Source organism: Leuciscus leuciscus, assembly GCF_965113295.1.
Source record: "Leuciscus leuciscus genome assembly, chromosome: 9".
NCBI lineage: Eukaryota > Metazoa > Chordata > Actinopteri > Cypriniformes > Leuciscidae > Leuciscus > Leuciscus leuciscus.
In genome coordinates, this window is record NC_138733.1 from 41,731,879 (window position 1) to 41,754,219 (window position 22,341).

General features: G+C 39.4%; 2 protein-coding genes across 2 annotated transcripts; one reads left to right on the forward strand and one right to left on the reverse strand.

Moving 5' to 3' along the window:
* Positions 1–1,008: 1,008 nt before the first annotated feature.
* On the reverse strand, positions 1,009–5,231 carry LOC309505569 (uncharacterized protein). Its single transcript, XM_082178986.1, has 2 exons — positions 4,637–5,231; positions 1,009–4,530 (listed from the first exon to the last, which is right to left on the reverse strand). The coding sequence occupies exon 2, from the start codon at positions 4,230–4,232 to the stop codon at positions 3,312–3,314; it is 921 nt and encodes a 306-aa protein (XP_082035112.1). The 5' UTR covers positions 4,233–4,530; positions 4,637–5,231; the 3' UTR covers positions 1,009–3,311.
* A 2,971-nt stretch (positions 5,232–8,202) lies between these two features.
* Positions 8,203–9,616, forward strand: LOC309505363 (uncharacterized protein). Its single transcript, XM_082178727.1, has 4 exons — positions 8,203–8,457; positions 8,771–8,827; positions 8,948–9,045; positions 9,181–9,616. The coding sequence occupies exons 1-4, from the start codon at positions 8,304–8,306 to the stop codon at positions 9,190–9,192; spliced, it is 321 nt and encodes a 106-aa protein (XP_082034853.1). The 5' UTR covers positions 8,203–8,303; the 3' UTR covers positions 9,193–9,616.
* Positions 9,617–22,341: the final 12,725 nt, after the last annotated feature.

The window sequence follows — 22,341 nt, forward strand, 5'->3', positions numbered from 1 at the left end:
AAATAATACAACAAAGTTTGTTTCAAGAGGAATTTATTGATTGATAAAATTAAATTAAATATCCCCAAAATATCCCCAACTGAGCAAGCCAAAGGCAACAGTGGCAAGGAACCGAAAAACTCCATCAAGTGACCTAATGGTGTCCTAAAACTCCATCAGGTGCCTTAATGGAGAAAAAAAAACCTTGGGAGAACCCAGGCTCAGTCGGGGGCCAGTTCTCCTCTGGCATTGGATAGAGGCCGGATTGTAGTTTGAACTGTAGGATTATATGAATGCCTGGCTGAAGAGATGCGACTTTAATCTAGTTTTAAACTGGGAGAGCGAGTCTGAGCAACGAACAGTATCAGGAAGACTATTCCAGAGTTTTGGAGCCAAATGTGAAAATGCTCTCCCTCCTTTGGTGGTTCTGGATATCCTAGGTATGACCAAAAGCCTTAAATTTAGTGATCTTAAAGAGCGCGATGGATTATAGGGTGATAGAAGATCCGTTAAATAGACTGGAGCTAAGCCGTTTAGGGCTTTATAAGTCAGTAGCAATACCTTGTAATTAATACGGAACTTTATAGGTAACCAATGCAGTGATGATAAAATCGGTGTTATATGATCATATTTTCTTGATCTCGTAAGAACTCTAGCGGCGGCATTTTGGACTAACTGTAGCTTGTTTATTGAGGATGCAGGACAACCAGCTAATAAAGCATTACAGTAATCCAGTCTCGAGGTCATGAATGCATGAACTAACTTTTCTGCATCAGAAACTGATAGCATATTACGTAGCTTAGCAATGTTTCTAAGGTGGAAAAAGGCTGTTTTTATAACATATGAAATATGATTTTCAAAAGACAGGTAGCAATCGAGTATAACACCCAGGTCTTTTACTGTAGAGGATAAAGTAACAGGACATCCTATGATGTTAAAGTTGTATTGTGCGAGGTTTTGTGGGCGGTTTTTTTAATCGATAAGTATTACCTCTGTCTTGTCTGGATTTAATAAAAGAAAATTACGCGTCATCCATCTTTTATATCTTTAACACACTCTGTCAATTTGGAAAATGTAGCGTTTTCATCCGGCCGTGATGAAATATATATTTGAGTGTCATCAGCATAACAATGGAAACTAATTCCATGTTTCCTTATAATATTTCCAAGTGGCATCATATATATTGAAAATAACAGAGGGCCTAATACAGATCCCTGCGGCACTCCATAGTTTACTGGAGTTATTATCGATTTTTCTCCATTTAAATAGACAAAATGGTAGCGGTCAGATAGGTATGATTTGAACCAGCTTAGTGCTTGTCCTTGAACACCAGTATAATTTTGTAGTCGATCTAAGAGTATTGTGTGATCTATAGTATCGAACGCAGCACTAAGATCAAGTAAAACTAGTATTGAGATACAGCCTTGGTCAGAAGCTAAAAGTAAATCATTTGTGATTTTAACGAGCGCAGTTTCAGTGCTATGATGCGGTCTGAATCCAGACTGAAACTTTTCATAGATATCATTTTGTTGCAAGAAAGATCCCAGTTGAGCGGACACCACTTTTTCTAATATTTTAGACATAAATGGAAGATTTGAAATGGGTCTATAATTTGCTAGATTATTATGATCTAATTGTGGTTTCTTAATGAGAGGTTTTATAACTGCCAGTTTAAATGTTCTTGGAACATGACCTAAAGATAAAGACGAGTTAATAATATTGAGGAGAGGCTCTTCCACTACAGGTAACACTTCTTTCAGTAGTTTAGTTGGTATAGGATCTAATAAACATGTTGTTGTTTTAGATGAAGTGATAAGTTTATTTAACTCTTTTTGTTCTATAGTTGTAAAGCACTGTAATTGTTCTTGCGGGGTGATAATTGAAGCTGAATTATAAGGCGCGATTGAAGATTGAACGTTTATAATTGTGGTTCTGATGCTTTCTATTTTCTCAGTGAAGAAGTTCATGAAATCATTATTACTGAACTGTAACGGGATATTTTGTTCGGGTGACGTCTGTTTATTTGTTAGTCTAGCCACGGTGTTAAATAGAAACCTAGGATTGTTTTGGTTGTTTTCTATTAGTTTGCGGAGGTGCTCAGCCCTGGCAGCTTTTAGGGCCTTTTTATAACGCGACATACTGTCTTTCCACACGATTCTAAAGACCTCTAAATTAGTTTGTTTCCATTTACGCTCTAAAATACGGGTTTCTCTCTTTAAAACATGCGTAGTATTGTTATACCATGGTGCTTTATTTTTCTCTCTGACCTTTTTTAATTTAATAGGTGCAACCACATCCAATGTTCTAGAGAGAATGGTGCTCATAGTGCTAGTTAGTTCTTCTAGTTCATCTGTTTGTTTGGGTTCAGGCAGCAGCTGAGACAGATTAGATAAGCAATTTGAGAAATTATCTATGGTGGATGGGAGGATTGTTCTGCCTGGTTGATAACGCGACGCCGCATGACATATTACAGCAGTACGTAATATGCAAGTTACTATGTAGTGATCAGTGACTTCATCACTTTGTGGAATGATATCTATATCGGTTGGATCGGTTCCATGTGATATAATTAAATCGAGTGTATGATTAAGACGATGAGTTGGTCCGGTGACGTTTTGCTTGACCCCAAATGAATTTAATAAATCTGTAAACGCAGCTCCTAACGCATCATTTGGATTATCTACGTGTATGTTAAAATCTCCAACAATTAATGCTTTATCGACATTGACTAATAGGTCTGAGAGAAAATCTGCAAACTCTTTTAGGAAATCAGCGTAAGGCCCTGGCGGTCTATATACGGTAGCCAAGGCTAGAGATAATAGGTATGTTTTTCTAACATCTAAGAGCGTAACATTTAGTACAAGTACTTCAAACGAAATAAACTTATAACCCGTTTTCTGAGTAACATTTAGAATATCTTTATAAATGGTTGCAACACCTCCGCCACGGCCAATCAGACGGGGCTCATGCTTATAACAGTATCCAGGAGGAGTAGACTCATTAATACCGAAATAATCATTTGGTTTAAGCCAGGTTTCAGTAAGGCAAAGTACATCGAAGCTATTATCTGTGACTATTTCATTTACAATAACTGCCTTAGGTGTGAGTGATCTAATGTTTAGAAGACCTAGCTTTAGAAATAGTTTTTGTTTACTAATAGCAACATTTTCTGTTTTAATAACAATTAGATTTTTCCTAGATCCTGCATTAGATTTATTATTTGATCTCACTAAACGAGGAATAGACACGGTTTCTATGCAATGTTCTACACTAGTATTTATATCAGTTGAATTGGTGCAGCAGAGACTATGATTTGGACTTTTGGTTACTAGTCAAAGGGTATTTAACATTTTGGAGATGTTATCTGACAGAAGATCCGCTCCGAATCTGCTTGGGTGTAAGCCATCAGCACGGAAAAGCCTAGGACGCTCCCAAAACAGATTCCAATTATTTACAAAGAGCAGTTTCTGCTCATTGCACCATGACATTAACCATTCATTTAGCGCAAATAATCTGCTGAACTTTTCATGCCCTAGTCGGTAGGTGGGAAGCGGTCCTGACACAATGATCGTTGTTTCAGGCGATGTGCTGCGTACCGTATCGATTAGATTCCTGAAGTCTTTCTTCAGAATCTCCGTCTGGCGCAGCCTGATGTCGTTCACTCCCGCGTGCAGGACCACAGTTCCGACGCGCTCGTCACCGTTCAGGATCTCGGGAACGCGAGCAGCGATTTCAGAAACACGAGCACCAGGGAAGCAGTGACTTTGCACCTTACTTTTACCTAACGTAGCGTGTACGTGCCGAACGATGGAATCGCCGATGATCACAGCATCGCGTTCTGTTTCGCGTAGAGGGGAGAAGCGGTTTTGTGTGGATAACTCGAAAACCGGGAGGGTCGGAGAGAGTCTTGGTCTAAACCTGACTCGCGTCTTCCGCTGCGGAACCACCCAGGCTTCGTGGTGGCGTGTTGGAGCCGGAGTGAACGAGACCATGGCTGATTGCGACCGATGCTGAGGAACGCACGGAGTAGACGCGGTCGGAGTCAGCGGGTTAGTAACGTTAAACACTGATTTGTGTGCATCGGCGCGTGATGTTTCAAGAGCCAAACACCGGTCTCTCAGCTCGGCCTGTCTCAATAAAAGGTTGTGGATCTGTTTCTCAACAGCTTCCAGCTCAGACTGCAGTGCGTGAAGCTCAAATGTGTCCTCACCTGCACCAAGCGGTAGACTACTTACATCTGATATATTCGCCATTTTAACAGATGGACAGTGAGTTAGCAACGAAGCTACCAGTGATGCTATCAATATTAATACTAATTTATATTATAAGTTTGTTTGTAAGTGAGTGTGGAGAAGACGCGTTCAGCCGTGATCCACGGACGTAACCTTTAAGAGTATGCAGCGTTGGATCACTAATAGGCTTGAGACGCGTCTGCTCAACAGTCCGCGTTGTAACAATGAGGTTTGAGCAGTAGTGCTTCTCAGTGAGGAAAAGTAGAAAATGTTCGTTGTAAGCGAGTTTAAAGAGAAAAATCGAATCAAATCGATAGAGCTCCAAAAACAACAACGCATTCAGACGCAACGCATGATAATGACAGGACAAGACATTACTCACCGTGTTTGTTGAGTGTTTCTTATTCACCTGAGCTTTTATGAACTCAAAGGCGCGAGAGAAAATAAATAAATAAAAATAGCTGAGCGCACGGGTGGCGCGTTAACAGGCTAGCGAATTACTAGCGTGTTGTGCGTCAGGGTTGGGTAAGCTGTATTTAGTAGTAATATAAACAACTAGAAATTGTAGTAAATGATGGTTCAAAACAAGGAGATACGAGGCTAAGACGGAGCTTACAGCTCCGAAGCAAACACACTCACAGCAGGCAGCGATCGAGGCAGAGAGAAAAATCAAGAATTCTAAATCAAATCGATAGAGCTCCAAAAACAACAACGCATTCAGACGCGACGCATGATAATAACAGGACAAGACATTACTCACCGTGTTTGTTGAGTGATTCTTACTCACCTGAGCTTTTATGAACTCAAAGGCGCGAGCGCGCGAGAGAAAAATAAATAAATAAAAATAGCTGAGCGCACGGGTGGCGCGTTAACAGGCTAGCGAATTACTAGCGTGTTGTGCTAGTAGCAACGGAAGCCAGCGATGTTGGGCAAGCCGTATTTAGTAGTAGTATAAACAACTAGAAATTGTAGTAAATTATGGTTCAAAACAAGGAAATACGAGGCTAAGACGGAGCTCACAGCAACGAAGCAAAAACACTCACAGCAGGCAGCGAGGCAGACAGGGCACATTATAATGCCTTTAATCTCGAGATCATCCTCTTCCGTAAACAGCACATTTGAACACAGTGTACAATTTAAAGTTTCTTAAATCTGCATTAAGTGCGTTCAGTCTACAATTTTTTTGCAGCTATACTCAATTTAGTATTATAACGACTGCCTGTAGAGGGCGCCAACAGCCTTAGATTGTTGTTGTTACACTCCACAGAATGAACAGATCCTTTTTTTAATATTGGGCAAACAACATTTAAAGGAGAACTCCGGTCAATTTTAACATTGAGCTCATTTTTTTGTAAATTTGGAGTGCTGTCAATACAGAGAACAACAACAAAAATCGGTGTTGCCTACACCGTGTTATCCTCTTTTTAAAATTTGCACCCTGTTGACTTCAATGGGGCATATGTCGTGGCGTGTCGCCCCTAGACTGTGGGGTGACGGAGGTTCTCTCCTTCCTACAAGAGCTGTTGGACAAGGGCAGGACCCCTTCCACGCTCAAAGTGTATGTGGCGGCCATAGCAGCGTTCTCAAAAACAACGCTGGGTCAGTCAGTAGGAAGGAACGATTTAGTCATCGTCTTCCTTAGAGGAGCTAAGAGACTGAATCCTCCCAGACCTCCCTCAGTCCCTGTATGGAACCTTTCTACAGTGCTGGAAGCCATGAAAGGTGACCCATTCGAGCCTTTACAGACGATTGATCTTAAACACCTGTCTTTCAAGACAGTGTTTCTTCTGGCTCTCGCTTCAGTGAAGCGCACAGGGGACTTACACGCGCTCTCAGTAAGCGCGACGTGTATGGAGTTTGGGCCTAATGACTCAAGAGTTATACTCAAACCTAAGCACGGTTATGTTCCAAAATCCCTCAACACACCGTTTAGGGCGCAGGTCATTCCCTGTCAGCCCTACCGGTCTCTGACGAGGAAGGAGACGCAAGCTTCCTTTGCCCAGTCAGAGCATTAAGAGCTTATGTGTCTCGCACGTCTGTTTTCAGACAGACAGAGCAGCTCTTTGTTTTCACTCTACGGACGTTCTAAGGGACTTGCCGTGTCGAAACAGAGCCTATCCAGTTGGATAGTTGATGCTATAGCGCTGGCTTATACCTCTAAGGGCTTACAGTGCCCATTTGGAGTCAGAGCACACTCCACGAGAGGCGTGGCCTCGTCGTGGGCTTGGTCTAGTGGGATTGCCTTGCAAGATATCTGTATGGCGGCAGGCTGGGCTTCCCCGTCTACATTTATAAGGTTTTATAACCTAGAGGTTCCCGCCTTGCAGGCTAAGCTGCTTTCGGTCTAAAATCGGTACTGTCTGCCCTGATGTGTTCGGGCCAGAATACTGAAACTGCTTGAGCAAATGCTCGCTGTTGGATCGCGCAGCTCTATGGGCAGTGTGTAAGACCCACTATATTCGTCAGTCCAGGCCGGGGGTCGCCCTGACTGTACGACACATCATCAGTATAACTGCTCCTTATAAGATGTTATATTATTACAGGAATGATGCTATTCTAGCCACTCTTTCCTGGGCTCTCTGTGAGTCCCTTATGATCATATACTATATGAGCCCGGGCACTTGCCCTTGGGACTTTGGTGCTGGATCTTAGCATGCACGGCGTTTTACACTGTTTCCCCTAGCGTAAGATTTACGCAGTACGAGAGTACCTCTCGTAAGAGAACGTACTCGGTTACTAACGTAACCTCGGTTCTCTCTAGAGAGGAAACGAGTACTGCGTATCTTGCCGTGCCTGCACACGCTCTGGTTCGCTTCGGCGATGAAAAACCAGTGAGCTAGCCTCTCGAAGCTATGTTTATAGCCCTAGACCACGCCCATTCTGGCGGGACGTGACGTATTGGGCGCGAAGCGCCCCCATTGGAGCTGACGTCACGAGTGGGCCTTATCGATAGGCTGCTGCAGTTGCCGCAGGGCAGCCAATAGGCGCACAAGCCGTCTCGCCTGTGTCTGCATGCTGCCGCAACGCGTTTTACATTATTTCAAAATTAAGGATAATTTTTGGCTTCAGTATCTCGCGGAAAAGAGATTTTCCCCTAGCGTAAGATTTACGCAGTACTCGTTTCCTCTCTAGAGAGAACCGAGGTTACGTTAGTAACCGAGTACGATTTATGCATTCAGTTCAAATGGAAATCGTATACAGTAGGGCTGCACGATTTGGGGAAAATGTCAAATTGCGATTGCGATATAATAAACAAATGGTTTCATGAGTCAACTTGTTTGGTTCTCAAGGAAATGCACACAGATTAATGATAATGCTGCAAATGTGTATTTCTCAACTCAAACTGACAACAACAACTAATGCACAGTATTTAAAAAAAGTATTTTTTACAAAGTTAAATAGTGACATATTTGCATTACTGCAAACTTGTTATTGTCTCAATAATGGTACAATAGTATAAAATAAATGTCATTACCTGTGCCCACACTGTCTAACAGGTACAGAAATTGAACAAAGTTATCAAACAGTCTGCACTGCAAATTATAAATTATAGAATAATCCTTTTTAAAGCTACAAAAGTTCTTTAGTCAAGAGCAGTGAGTCATTTCCTCTGTTCCCTTTGTTCTCTGATGAACTTTACTGACAGAAAGCTTTATTGGTTGCTGTCTCTTTAAGACCTGCCGTTGCTGACAGAGACGCGGGTCTCACACGCGCCTCATTCTCTCACACCTCTTCACGTTCATCATAAGACTGCTCTTATGTTATGAAGATACTCGACAAAACGGACATTTTGGTATAATTGTGTGTGAACTGGTTTACCCAGCGCATTTTTTATTTTGGTCACGCATGCGCACCCCTGGTTATTAGCAACTCAACCTCACAGCACATGCAGAGACGGAGTAAGAGATGCTCCACGCATATAAATGACAACCAGGCACGTGCAGAGGGGGGGGCGTTGGGTGCTCGAGGACCTGCCCTTTTGCCCCTTGGTGCCCAAAGTGCCCATTTTTTTCAAGGCAAAATTTCCTCTCCTTTTTTGTAATTAAAGGCCCTTTTGTGGATGCCTGCCCAATCTAACTATTAGTAAAATTAATGAATAATAATTTAGCCGTAAATAAAATGACCCACATGATGACCTTTCACCTGACGAACTCAACCGGGACGATTCATCACGCTGCACGCGCATTTTTAAAATTTGCGCGGCTACGCGCACTACCAGACGATATCTTCAACTCTGCGGCTGCTGGTAAGTGGTGTTTCATTCTCAGCGAAGTGCTTATGATGGTTGTTTACTTATTATTATTATTTTACAAGAACGACGTGAAGAGAGCATGCAGAAATGTTGTTTACATTGCTGTCTGTGTGTAGGCTGTAGAAGTTACGTTATCTTGCTGTTTAGGGAGAAAAGTTTCACGGGTTGTCGAGGGGTCTGGTCTTTTTATGTTATTTATACTTTAAACTATTATTATTATTACAATATTTATTTAAAAAACGTAGAGTGCCTTAAAAATGATCACAACACTGATAAGACTTACCAGTATCTTATGTTTTGTGTGCAGCAGCCTCTGTGAACATCTCCTCTAACAGCCTGGGCAGAATCTGCAGCTTTACAGCAGGTCAGTGAGCTAGTGAGCCAGTTCCAAACACTGTCAGCTATCTTTACATCTTGTCATGGTCACATAAAAATGGTTTAATCAGCTAATATATCTCCTATATGTTTGTTTTAATGTCTACAGTCTCAGATCAACTCCAGCAGTATCATCATCATCATCATCATCAGCAGCAGCAGCAGCAGCAGCAACAGCAAAGGCAGCAAACTCACTTAAGGACTTTAGTAAGAATTTACCAGAAACAGGTATCACATTAATGTTAAAAATATTGTAAAGTATTAATTGCTGTATTTTTTTTTCTGTTTGCTTTGTTTTTATTTTCATTGTATAAATGTAACTCTTGTATTTTTGTAAATCAGTTTATGCCATGAAAATAGCCACAGATGCTGACATGGCATTAAATAAAACTATACTATACTGTACTGTACGAAACGTGGGCCACGTTGATTTTGTCCTACACAGTTTACTATAACAGCTGTTCTTTATTATTCTGTAGGCTTTAACAGAGAAGGAAAAGCCATCAGGTTGGGGCAACTTAAGATACTTCAGTTTCTAATCCCAGAGTTATTAATATGTACACATAATTATTTAAATTTTTTAACTTTTAAACTTAAAATTTGTCTTTCCTGTTTCTTTTTCAAAACTGCATCAATGCATTTGCTGCCGTATCGATACAGAATCATCCATATTGATATATTGCTGTATTGATATTTTGAGCACAGCCCTATTTAAAGCCTTGTTCCATGTGCCCCCTTTTATACTTTGAGCACCTGCCCCTCCAGAGGTCTCTGCACGGCCCTGATGACAACAGTGCAACATAAAACACTTTGAAACACAAAACCATCCGACTTTATAATGTTTACCGAACGCATGTTATTAGAATTTAATCGAGGAATCGTGACAGCCCTATACTCCACACACCATATAACATGTTTATTTTCTTTCTTTCTTTCTTTCTTCTTTCTTTTTAATTTATTTCAGACATGTTAATAGTTCCTACACTTTGTTTCTATCACATACAGCCAGTCTTTAACTCCCACATGAAATTGAGCACATAGACACATATGTGCATAGAAACCCTCATCCATATCCAGACAGTCGTGCCCAGAATTAATCATACCCCTGGTAAATATGATCAAAAATGGCTGTAAAAAATAAATCTGCATCGTTTATCCTTTTGATCTTTCATTCAAAAAATTGGTAAAAATCGAACCTTTCATTGAAGTAAAATAATTGAAAATGGGGGGGAAATCACATTATGAAATAAATGTTTTTCTCCAAAACACGTTGGCCACAATTGTTCATACCCCTAGAATTTTTTATGAATAAAATATCTCTGAAGTATATTCCCATTAATATTTACCTTTTTTAGCACACCAGGGGGACTAGGAACATGAAATTGTCTAGCTATGACTTCTTGTTTCACAGGAGTTTAAATATGAGGAAGCACAAAGGCCAAATTCCCTTAATCATCCGTCACAATGAATAAAACCAAAGAATATAGTTCTGATGTGCATCAAAAGATTGTTGAGCATCACAAAATAGAAAGTGGATGTAAGAAAATAGCTAAAGAATTGAAAATCCCCATTTTGACCATCAGGGCAATAATTAAGAAGTTCCAATCAACTAAAGATGTTACGAATCTGCCAGGAAGAGGACGTGTGTCTATATTGTCTTAATGGACGGTGAGGATGAAAGTTTGAGTGGCCAAAGACTCTCCAAGGATCACAGATGGAGAATTGCAGAGATTAGTTAAGTCTTGGGGTCAGAAAGCCTATTAAAAAAAAATCAAACAACCCCTACATCACCACATGTTGTTTGGGAGGGTTTCAAGAAAAATGCTCCTCGCTCCTCCAAGAACAAACTCCAGCATATTCAGTTGTCAGACACGACTGGAACTTCAGACGGCACAGGGTTCTGTGGTCAGATGAAACTAAAAAAATTGCTTTTTGGCAGCAAACACGCCAGATGGGTTTGGTGAACACAAGGATAAAAAGTACCCCATGTGTACAATTTAATATACCACTGGATCTTTAATGTTGTGGGCCTATTTTTCTGCTGGAGGTCCTGGACTTCTTATTCAGAGACATGGCATTGTGAATTCTATCAAATATCAACAGATAAAAAATCAAAACCTGACGCCTTCTGCTAGAAATCTTCTAATGGGCCGTGGTTGGATCTTCCATCAGGACAACGATCCAAAACAAACATCAAAATCAACACAAAAATGTGTTACGGAGCACAAAATGAAGCTTCTGCCATGACCGTCTCAGTCCCCTGACCTGATGAGTGGGCTGAACTGAAGAGAAGAAGCACCAACATGGATCTGGGAATCTGAAGGATCTGGAGAGATTCTGTATGGAGGAATGGTCTCTGATCTCTGGTCAGGTGTTCTCCAAACTCATCAGGCATTATAGGAGAAGACTCAGAGCAGTTATCTTGGCATAAGGAGATTGCAAAAAGGTATTTAATAAAAGGGTATGAATAATTGTGGCCAACGTGTTTTGGAGAAAAACATTTATTTTATAATGTGATTTACCCCCCACTTTCAATTCTTTTACTCCAATGAAAGGTTAGGATTTTGCCAATTTTTTGAATGAAAGATCAAAAGGATAAACGATGCAGATTTATTTTTTACAGCCATTTTTGATCATATTTACCAGGGGTGCCATTAATTCTGGGCACGACTGTGTCAATGGTCGAACAATTGCTTCAATAACCTTTTTGACTATTGTCATATCAGTACCATCACAGTCTGTTGACATCTTGTTTTTACATTTAAGTACAATATCTATGATTTCTTTCTGCTCCACTGCCATGAGAAACATTGAATTTGAATTCCTACATATTAGTTTCTCATTCCAATCATCTGCTGATCCAGGATCAAGGATTTTTTCTTCCAGTTTAGGTCCAACACTTACAAAGGACCTGTTGAAGTTATTAACTACATCGTTCATATCATTTATGATTTCATCATTATCAATAAAATACTGTGGATAATTATTTTTTCTATAGTGTTTCCTAATTACATTGTTTAATATATTCCAAATACTTTTAATGTTACATTTATTCCTATCTAAAAATTTGCTATAGTATTCCTGTTTTGAGATCCGTAATATGGTTATCAATTTATTTTGATATTTTTTATATTTATTCTCAACTTGTTCAGTTCTATTTTTTAGGAATTCTCTGTAGAGTGTATTCTTTTTTTTACAGGCATTTTTCAATCCTTTTGTGATCCATGGTGTATCTAAGTATTTATTTCTTTTGGTGATTTTCTTAATTGGACAATTTCTATATGTTGATTTAAAGGTATACAAAAAAGTGTCATATGCTTTATCAATGTTATCTTCATTTAATACCAATTCCCAGTTCTGATTAAATAACTCTTCTTTAAGTGAATTGATTGTCTCCTCAGTTCTTATTCTTTTAAATAGCTGTCCAGCATCCTGTTTATTTCTTGTATAACAGCTGTCATATACTAAGAAAACAGGTAGATGGTCAGAGATATCATTAACTAATAGTCCGCTTATCGTTTTGTTATCCAATAAGTTTGTAAAAAATATTATCTATTAACGTGGCACTGTGAGAAGTAATTCTACTGGGTTTGGTAATAGTAGGGTACAGAGTCAAACTGTACATTGTATCGATGAACTCTTTTGTTGGTCTGTGATTATTTGGGTTAAGTAATTCAACATTAAAGTCCCCACAGATAAATAAAGCCTTCTGAGTTGAAGCTGTGTATGTTTCCTCAAACCTCTCCTTAAAGATTTCTAAGTTAGAACCAGGAGTCCTATAAATGCAGCTAACAATTACATTCATTTTCTTTTCCATAATAATTTCTACTGTTATACATTCAAATATATCATTCATCACCCTTGTCATGCTTTCCAACACTTTATACTGCAGGTATTTATTTACATACAAAGCTACGCCTCCACCAGTCTTCCCCTCTCTGTTTATGTAGTTGAATTCATAACCATCCAGTTGAAAGTCAGCTCCCTTCTCAGTGCTGATCCATGTCTCAGAGATGGCAATAATACTGAATGGTTGTTCGAACTGATTTAAATAATGCTTGATTTGATTAAAGTTTGCATATAAACTTCTGCTATTGAAATGTATAATAGAAAATTTATTTTCTGCTTTAATAATCCTATTATACTGATCCTCAGAGTGGTAGCAGCAATTATCGGTGACGTCAGAGTAGAAGTTATTTTCCGGATCAACATCGATCTCCATATCCTGACATTTGTACTCAGTGTAATTAAATGTTTTCAGTTCTATTTTATCATAGTTCACAGTCATAGTAGGTGCAGTTCTATCATCAGCTGATGATGAATAATTACCGGTACCAAGCGTCATCATGATGATGTAGAGTGTTGGCTCTGTTCCCTACCTTCAGTCACGTAGTAATCAGTTAAATCTCTCCAGCTCCTCGATGTCTCGGATGATCATTACCCTCGCCTCCTCCGGTGTTCCATTCAATTTAATGAAGATCTTACCGCTGGATGTCCATGTTGCCAGGATCTTCCCCTGCTTTTTCAGAAACCGGGCCTTCCTAGCGATGTCCGCGTTCCGTTTGGTCAGATGGTCATTGATGTAGACATTTGATCCTCTCAGCTTCTTCCCTTGCTTTAGTAGCTCCGTTTTATGTTTTCTATTTACAAACTTCATAATTATGGCTGGTTTATCATTGTTGCTCCTCCTGGGCAGCGCATGGCAGGCTTCAATGGTGTTCTGGTCAACCTCTATTCCCTTGGATCGGAGAAAAGAAGCCACCTGCTGTTCGACGGAATCCGACAGTTTCTCATCTGTGGTCCCGTCCACCTCCGCTGCAACTCCACACACCATATAACATGTTAAACCATATAACATGCTAACATGCAATGTACTGCATTGTAGTTTATATGATTAAAATTAGTTGTTAACTTAAGCTTGCACTCTGCTTACTCATCTAATCTTAAAGGGATAGTTCATCCAAAAATGAAAATTCTGTCATTAATTACTCACCCTCATGTGCCAAACCCGTAAGCCTTTCGTACATTTTCGAAACACAAATGAAGATCTTTCTTCTGTTCCTCCATTGACAGCTATGCAACTACTGTACCACTTTGGCGCTTCAAAAAGTTCATAAAGAGATCGTAAAACTAATCGATATGAATTGAGCGGTTTAGTCCACATTTTCTGATGAGACTTCATGGCTTCATGTGATGAACAGATGGAATTTAGGCTAATATTCACATATAAACATTGATAAGCGAACAAACAGAAGCTTAACCAAACCTCGACGCGTGAGAACAAACCTCTTGTGGAAGCTCAAACGTGCTGCGTATCACGAGAATGAACCTCATTGGTTCTTGTACGTCATGCAAACATACTTGAGCTTCCGTTTACCGCAGCTGATGTGTGCATTGGTTAATGCTTATATGTGAATAAAAGCATTAATTCAATCTGTTCATCATATAAAGCAACCGTGTCTCTTCAGAAAATTTGGACTAAACCACTCAATACATATAGATTTTGAAGCGTCAACGTGGAAGTTGCGTAGCTATCAATGGAAGGACAGAAAGCTCTTAGATTTCATCAAAAAGATCTTCATTTGTGTTGCAAAGATGAACGAAAGTCTTACGGGGTTGGAACGACATGAGGGGTGAGTAAATGAGGACAGAATCTTCATTTGTGGGTTAACTAACCCTTTAAGATGACAATTATCCAAATATAAAAACAAGATCAAGTTTAACTTCGAGATAAATGATAGAACTGATTTTAGCAGGGCTAAAAATCCTGTCTATTTTCAATGTGTAATGCATAATGAATAGATAAGAACTTTTGTCACGGTTCATGAATTCACTGTCTCTTCCTCGTCTCGTGTGATTGTGTGTGTGGGTGTGTCCTCTGATCACTGCTTGATCATCAGCGCCAGCTGATCTCACTCAACTCACCTTTATATGCTCTGTGACTGGTGTCTTGTGTTGTCAGATTGTTGTGGAGTCTACTGGTGTTGTATCCAGTTCCTGTTCCGTCTGGCGTTCTCCGTCTTCTACGTCTCGCCTGGATTATTGTCTCCGTGTTCTACGTTTTCTGCCTGGATGATTATTCTCTGTGTTCAGCGTTTAAGCCTGGATTGTTCTCGCCTTTGGTAATATGAGCAGAACATCATCTGGAATGCTTTGTTGAAGCTGGGAAGCTGATCATTAACTATGAACTGGTCTATCTTGGCAGTGAGTGGGCTGTTTCCAGTTAACAGTGCAATCAGAGTTTGCTTAAAATGGCCAGTAAATATCTTGCTTCAGGACAGGTATATGTTGTGCAAGCCAGAAGCTGTTCTGCATACTACTTAGTTAGCTTCATTCTTGAACAGCCTCATATTGTGTGTATGTGTATGTGTGTGTATATATATATATATATATATATATATATTATACACTGCAAAACAAAAACCTGTGCAATGTAAATGATTAAAACTGGCAAACAATTATGTTAAATGATTTCTTTAGCTAAAGACATTTGTTTATCATCATACAATACACTCTTTGTGACTTGTTACTTGTGTAAACAATTTTAAAATAAGTAATTGAACCAACAAATGAAAGCCCTGATAATATGTCTCTTCTCTGTGAGGGAAACGTCTCCAACATAATTTTTTTCCATTTTCTTTTCATCTTTATCTTTGTTTTTAAACATCTTAATTAGCTCTTATTGATTTTGCTCCGGGTTAAAGCAGCCATATGCATCTTTACGCCCTTTCTTTACATTCTCAGGGCTGACACTTTCAGAAAACCTTTTCTTGGTAGGAGGAGCTTGGAGTCGCCTGAAATTATAGATACGAGACATTAACTGTTTCACAAGGGAGTCAAACCCAGTGCCGACAACCTGGCCCTCGATCTCATCTCGAAAGGTTTTTGGGTAGCGAACCATCTTCCTTGCTATTTCAGCAATGTGCCTCTTTCCTGGTTTCTTGCACACCACACAGTGACTACTTCAGCCACCACAATCCTTACAATCTCTCTTCTCTCTGCTGCAGATGGCCTCTGCTCATCATCTCATACCTGTTTCCAGGGTATGTCAAAGCTGTAATGCCAGCTATTATTTTCCCTGGCTAAAGGGGAGGACCCACTCTCTGATGCAGAAAATGATGCTCGACTTGACATAATGGGTGAGGCTTGACTTCTCTCTGACATGACCAAAGCTCTTTGCAGCAGTGGTTTTTATTGTGGAGTTATTGCTGGTGATGTAATCATCAATGTCACTAACAAATGAATCTTCACCAGTGCTTGACTCTTCAATTGGAGTAGTAGCTTGTGAGGAGGAATCATTCAACATTCCCATCACTGAGGATGAACCAAAACAACACAGACACATTCATATCAGGCAATATGATTCGCATAAAATTGCCTTATTTTTCTGGCTTGTGAGACAATCATGATCTTGTTGCAATTACACCTGAAATGGTCTCAGAATTGATACTTTATATAAAATGCCACGCTACACAACTAGATAGATCAAGCAGAATGAGTAAGAGACATGTATTCATGTATTCTGTAAGTCTCTTAAACTTGTCATACATGCTGCGTAGAACTTTATACATCATATGAAACTGAAACTTTATAAGTTGCTCGTGGATTATTAATTTACTTACGTTTAAAGTGGGCAATGACTGCTCCTGCGAGGTCATCTGCCTCCAAACACTTCAGGTCCTCAGCTGAACAAACTCCAAGGTCTTTAACCACCACTCGCTTTATAACATCCTCTTGGCTGAATACAGAACTGAGGGATAAGGTAAGGTTGCTCACCCATTCATCCATGACTGCAAGAACGAGGAAAACATGGGTTATTGTTGAGTGAATATCAGACTAGGTATTGTTTTAGTAAATATCAGACTAGCACTGAAAATAAGACTGTACAGAGGCAATGGGTAGAAATCCATGCAGTGCATATCCCCATCTGCTTGTTTGACTTCATAAAGTCCACACTCTGCCAAATACATTGAAGTGTGAGGTGTCACCAAAAAGCACATCTCTTTCTCCTGTTTGATCAAAACAAGCTCAATCTGACCAAACTTGATTGACTCATCAGACTCCCGTTTTAGGCTGAGAAAAGATCCCTTTTTGTAAAGGGTTCCCTTAAAGTTTCCCTCATGGGATACAGAATCTGGTTCTGTAACCATGTGGGCTAGATCTGCATTGCGCACTGCATCACTACACAGGGGATATGGAGTTGAGTTTTTTGCCCTCAGCACTGGTGCAAAAAAGGAGTTTGAGCTGAGGGTCGCTTGGAGGAGTTGGTTCTGGTTTGCGAGTGACTGGCATTCATTCTTAAAGTTTTGGGTTCTTCTTACACACCTCTTGAAGTAGGAGTGTTTACTCTCAAACCTCATTGTCCATAGTGTATAAGTTTGAGGATCAATGATGCGTAATGGAGAAGATAGTGGTGCTTGGGTTTTAAACGATCAGAAGGAAACACTGCTTTCCTTGTTTCTAGATATTCAAACACAACAATGTTGAGGTAGGCAATCTGGGCAGTGGTGATTGAGGGAGCACACACTAGTTCAACAAGTTCTTTCAACTAGTTGCCACACTGGGTCATGAGGATTAACTTTTGTCACCAATAATGACAGGCAGAAGTCTGAGACACCAGTTCTCAGTTGCTTGACCACCTATTGTGTTGGCTTTTTCACTCACCGGAGCGGGACATGAGTTACAATCAGAGTCCTTGTAGGCAAACTGTGTGATTCGTCTGTTCAGCTGAGTGTGTGTGAACCAGTGCTTGAGCTTTATGAAGTAGCGCAGGTAAATGGCTAAGTCATAAGCTACAACTCCCTCAAATAAGTCATGCCCTGTGCATGGAGGAAGGCCTGGCTGACACACATGGAAATGTTTCAGTGAGTTAAAGACTGAGTCACAATATATTCCTTTAACTTCATCAACATGACTCTGCTGCAATTACAGCACTGCTTCTTTGTAGGAATCAACTGTTCGTACAGGAAAACACTGACTTACATTCTCAAGTTGGTCTCTTTGTACCTCACAGTACCTGCAAAAGTATTTGGAAGTGCTAAAATTCTGTGTGTTAGCCACCAATGCAGTGTGACCCCAAATTGTCACCTACAATAGATAATAGTGTTGCTCGAACCACATGACCAGATGTGGTAACAGTTCCGTGTTCTTCGAGCTGTCTCAGGTCTGACAACATTCTAGAAAACACTGTGGGCCAGATGTACCAACGCTTTTGTGCCCACTTCAGGCGTATTTGTTTCGCGAAGTGTGCATAAAACCATGGCGAGGTATGTACGAACGGGACGCACCAAGATGAAAGCGCAGACTGCCTGTCGCGGGAACTGCGCTTTTCGTGTCATGCATATGCATTCATGGGATGGTCAAGGGGAAAGTGGGAGTGTCACATAAAGAGATGCGAGGGGAAACGTAAACTGCGCCTAATTATGTATTCTGTGTTATGTACAGAAAAAGCCGGTGAAAGCGCGCCTCTATTTTGCCCTGAAAATTCTCCGCCTCTTAAAAGCAGGTGTAACTTAGGAAGCAGGTTTCCTGGCCTGTGCCCTGTTAAATGCAACTTTTTCTTTGGTATGCCACCTCTTTTTTACCTCTTCCAACTGTCTGCGGGTCGAGGATATTGCATTGATTTTTTTTTTTGTGTGATTTCGGTCCAGATGGTATTCTTTGTGTGAGTGTGAATCAGTGCAGTTTAATTAACATAAACTAAATACAAAAACAAAGACTTGGCTTGACATAGCATAAAACAAAGATCATAACCCCCCACCAACAGTGGTACATGGACAATACGTAACAAGTGATAAGGCAAACATGAGGGCTTAAATATACACAAGGCTAATGACAAGACAGGGGACACCTGTGAACATTTAAACAATGAACCAATGAGAACAAGACATATGAACAGGGGAGCACATGGCAGGATCACAAGACTAGAACATGACAAACCAGGGAAGCACATGACAAGAAACTGAAACATGACAATGACCTGAAACAAAACCCAACACCATCCGTGACAATGTGGCACTATCCATGCCTCATGTATCCACATTATTCCTACGCCCCATGGCGCTTTTGCGCGAATTATGGGTGTAACTTCCGTTAAGCTGTAAACAATCAGTGAAAAGGCTTGCTCAATGAACGCAATACGTTAAAGTGTCACAATTAGATGACATTAATCTAGGAAATTTAAAAGTGTAAAAGCATCAAAGGTACTTTCAACAGACCAAATAACCCCAAAAGCGCGAGTCTTTCCGCAGCAATAACGGACAGGTAAAATATCACTGTAGCAATATGTATCTGTATTATGTAGCCTTAGGCCTAATCTTTAACTTCATTATTCATTAACTTCAATGTTCATTAACTTCAGCATTACGTGATACTATTTCAAAGTGATTTCTGTCATTTTGACAGATTATAAATTGCATTTACCTGTGAAAACAAACCTGGAAAGAGACGTGAGGATTTGAGGAGAATTCTATCTCTCCTTAACGAGAGATTCTTCGTGCATTCCAGTGAATTATTAATGGAATATGTCGTAAATTAAATTCAGGAGAACAGACCACAAATGTGCAGTATATGTTGTCCTTTTTCATACTTTTACAGCGGATTGCAAAGAAAAAAAATAATCACAAGGAAAAAAAGGCAGCGACTGAAAAGAGCTCTTGCCATAGATATTCTTGTTATAACGTCACGTTAAAATAACAAGTATAATGTTATTCTCATGATGTGTGAAAATAAATCATGAAGGAAAATTGACGGCTCATCCAGTCAAACTGACGGATCAGCTTTATTTGTAGGGCTACCTTATGATTTGAAATGATTTGTTTCAGCCTTTTTGAATGGAAGTTCCCCAAACCGGAAGTGCCACCCATAATGCAAAACCCAGTAAGGTCGTCAGGAATAAGGTGAATATGTTTATATGACATGAGGCATGAAATATATTGTCACATGTATACATATTTATACATGCAACATGTAGATCAACTGTTCAGCTTGAATTTTTATCATGTTGAAAATATATTTTCAAAATATATTTCAATATATTTAACAGTGTTTCACATATATGTGAATATATTGCATTTCTGTATGGGTCCACTCGGCTATGAACAGTGGCTCATCACCACCATCTTTCAAATCATGCCACACACGGGCAGAGGTGGAAAGACTAATTAAAGTACGATACTTCAATGAAATTTTACTTAAGTTTAAGTCTACCTAAAAATCTACTCAAGTAAAAGTAAAAAGTAGCTCATTTGAAATCCGATACTGGCCAGGGGTTCACTTCATAAGAATTCTACATATTTCGCTTTCAGCTGGGTCTGCATCACTGATGTCTCTGTCTGTCCGTCTCTGTCCTTTGTGATTTTTGCGCGTTTGTTCTCCCGCCCCTCAGTCAATCAATGCAGTAGTTTCTGGAGCGCGAGTTTATTTTCCCCCCTTGTATTATATATATATATATATATATATATATATAAAAAAAGTTTTATATGATTTCAAATATAGCGAAGTACAATACTTAAAACAAAACATACTTAAGTTTAAAATTCTGTTTTACAGATTTTAAAAACTACTTAAAAAAAGTAGAAGTACACAAAAAAAACTACTCAAACGTGAGTAATGTAATTCGTTACTTTCCATCTCTGCACACGGCTATAAAACAGAATCCAGTCCTTTTCTGTGAAAAAGGATCTTCTGTTGTATTCATTGTAAATCTATTTTTCTGCTTTTAAGGGGAGACTGTCCTCGCTGCAGCCTATAGGCTACGTGCACAAGCGTCGTGACGAACTTCCGCTATTGTAAGAAGTCGGCATATCAGTTTCCGGTTTACTTGCGCGTCGCCCAAAATGTCTATTTCGTGCAGCGAAATTTAAGCTTAAATTGCTGTTAGCGACTTGAAGCAGAGCAAAGTGACACACAGCAGTGCTCATTACATACCCATGTGTTAACAGGTCAGAGCTTTCACACTGCACACGGTTGCAGTCTGTCGATCCGTTCCAGATCGTTCCCACACCGAGTCTATTTCTGCTGTGCTGCAAACGCTGAATTAAAGTGACAGCGCATGTTTCGTGGTCAAAATGAACAAAGATTGACCTGAAAATTTTGTAATTTCACCATAAATGCGTTTAATCAAATAAAATGTAGCAATCTCACCATAAATGCATTTAATTATATACTACTATTTTTCACAGTCATCTTTTTACTTTTAGAAGACTGGGGTAAAGCAAGGAAAACTACAATTTACTTCAACAAGGCGACATAATGAACAACACTCGTCTCATTGGTGGAGGTGGAAAAACAAGTTCTTTGTGACATGCAAGATTTATTTTATTAAAATTTAAATGCAAAAGAAAAGGCATGAGAGTCGGCTGTTTTTGTTCATTTACAGTTAAATATTTGACCACTTGCTTGAGCAACTTAATATAAGTATAAGTAATGCATGGAATAATAGCCCTACGTTGTTTAAATTGTGTTTAAACGTGCATGCGTCCATTAAAGAGTGTATATGTGTACAAAGAGAATCGCAATGCTGAGACAACTTTTTTTTAAATAAAAGTTGCAGCATAACTTCTGGATTTTAAATAAAAATAGTAAGTAAGTGTTTGTGGTACAGCCGTGAATCAGTTATTCACTGCAAACGCATCATATGTGAAGCAGCACGTGCTGCTCCTGCACCGCACACACACTACACACGGAGTATGTGTGAAACGGCCGTTAGATCCACTAGATGCAATAGCAGACTCACCTCCGGCTAGACACCACTGGCTGGACACCAGTGGATAGACAGCCTACGTCATTTCCATTTTCTCCGTCATTTCCGTTTCGCCGCTAATTTCCGTTTTCATCGCTGGATGGACAGCAATTTTATTTCCTATTTTCACCTCTGGATTGACATATATTTATTTTATATTTTCACCTCTGGATAGACAGCATATTTAGTTCTCACCTCTGGATGGACAGTATATTTATTTTATATTTTCACCTCTGGATAGACATATATTTATTTTATATTTTCACCTCTGGATTGACATATATTTATTTTCTGTTTTCACCAGTGGATAGACAGCATTCTTTGCAGGCTTAATTGCACACGTCTTTTCCATATTGTCATTTTACTTTTATGACTTAAAATATATAATATAAAAGCTGTGTGCAAATTGAAATATGATCTTTATCATATCTCTTTACATAAAACAATTCTCAATAATATACTTAATATTATAACATCAATAATTCATGCAAACTGCATTCACAAGAACCACCTTGAAAATATATATTGTTCAGATCATATCACTATTTTTTGTGACTTAAATTCAGCCTAGATCAATGGACTATAACGTTTTGTCAATACAACAGACTTGTACATGTTAATTGACCACAGTTTTTTTACCTTGCCCATTTGGATATTCAATTCTTATTTTTTTTTTGTAAATGTAACCACTTCTGTCTTTAAAATATACGTAGATTCACATGATCAGACAATTTACCAAACAATCCAGATCAAATTAACAC

What these genes read in the sequence shown, in the direction of transcription:
- LOC309505569 (XM_082178986.1), bottom strand. Translation starts at nt 4,232, where the DNA reads ATGGCGAATATATCAGATGTAAGTAGTCTACCGCTTGGTGCAGGTGAG.
- LOC309505363 (XM_082178727.1), top strand. Translation starts at nt 8,304, where the DNA reads ATGAATAATAATTTAGCCGTAAATAAAATGACCCACATGATGACCTTT. An exon ending in CTTCAACTCTGCGGCTGCTG is followed by an intron (nt 8,458 to 8,770) that starts GTAAGTGGTGTT and finishes TTTTGTGTGCAG; the next exon opens with CAGCCTCTGTGAACATCTCC. An exon ending in AATCTGCAGCTTTACAGCAG is followed by an intron (nt 8,828 to 8,947) that starts GTCAGTGAGCTA and finishes TAATGTCTACAG; the next exon opens with TCTCAGATCAACTCCAGCAG.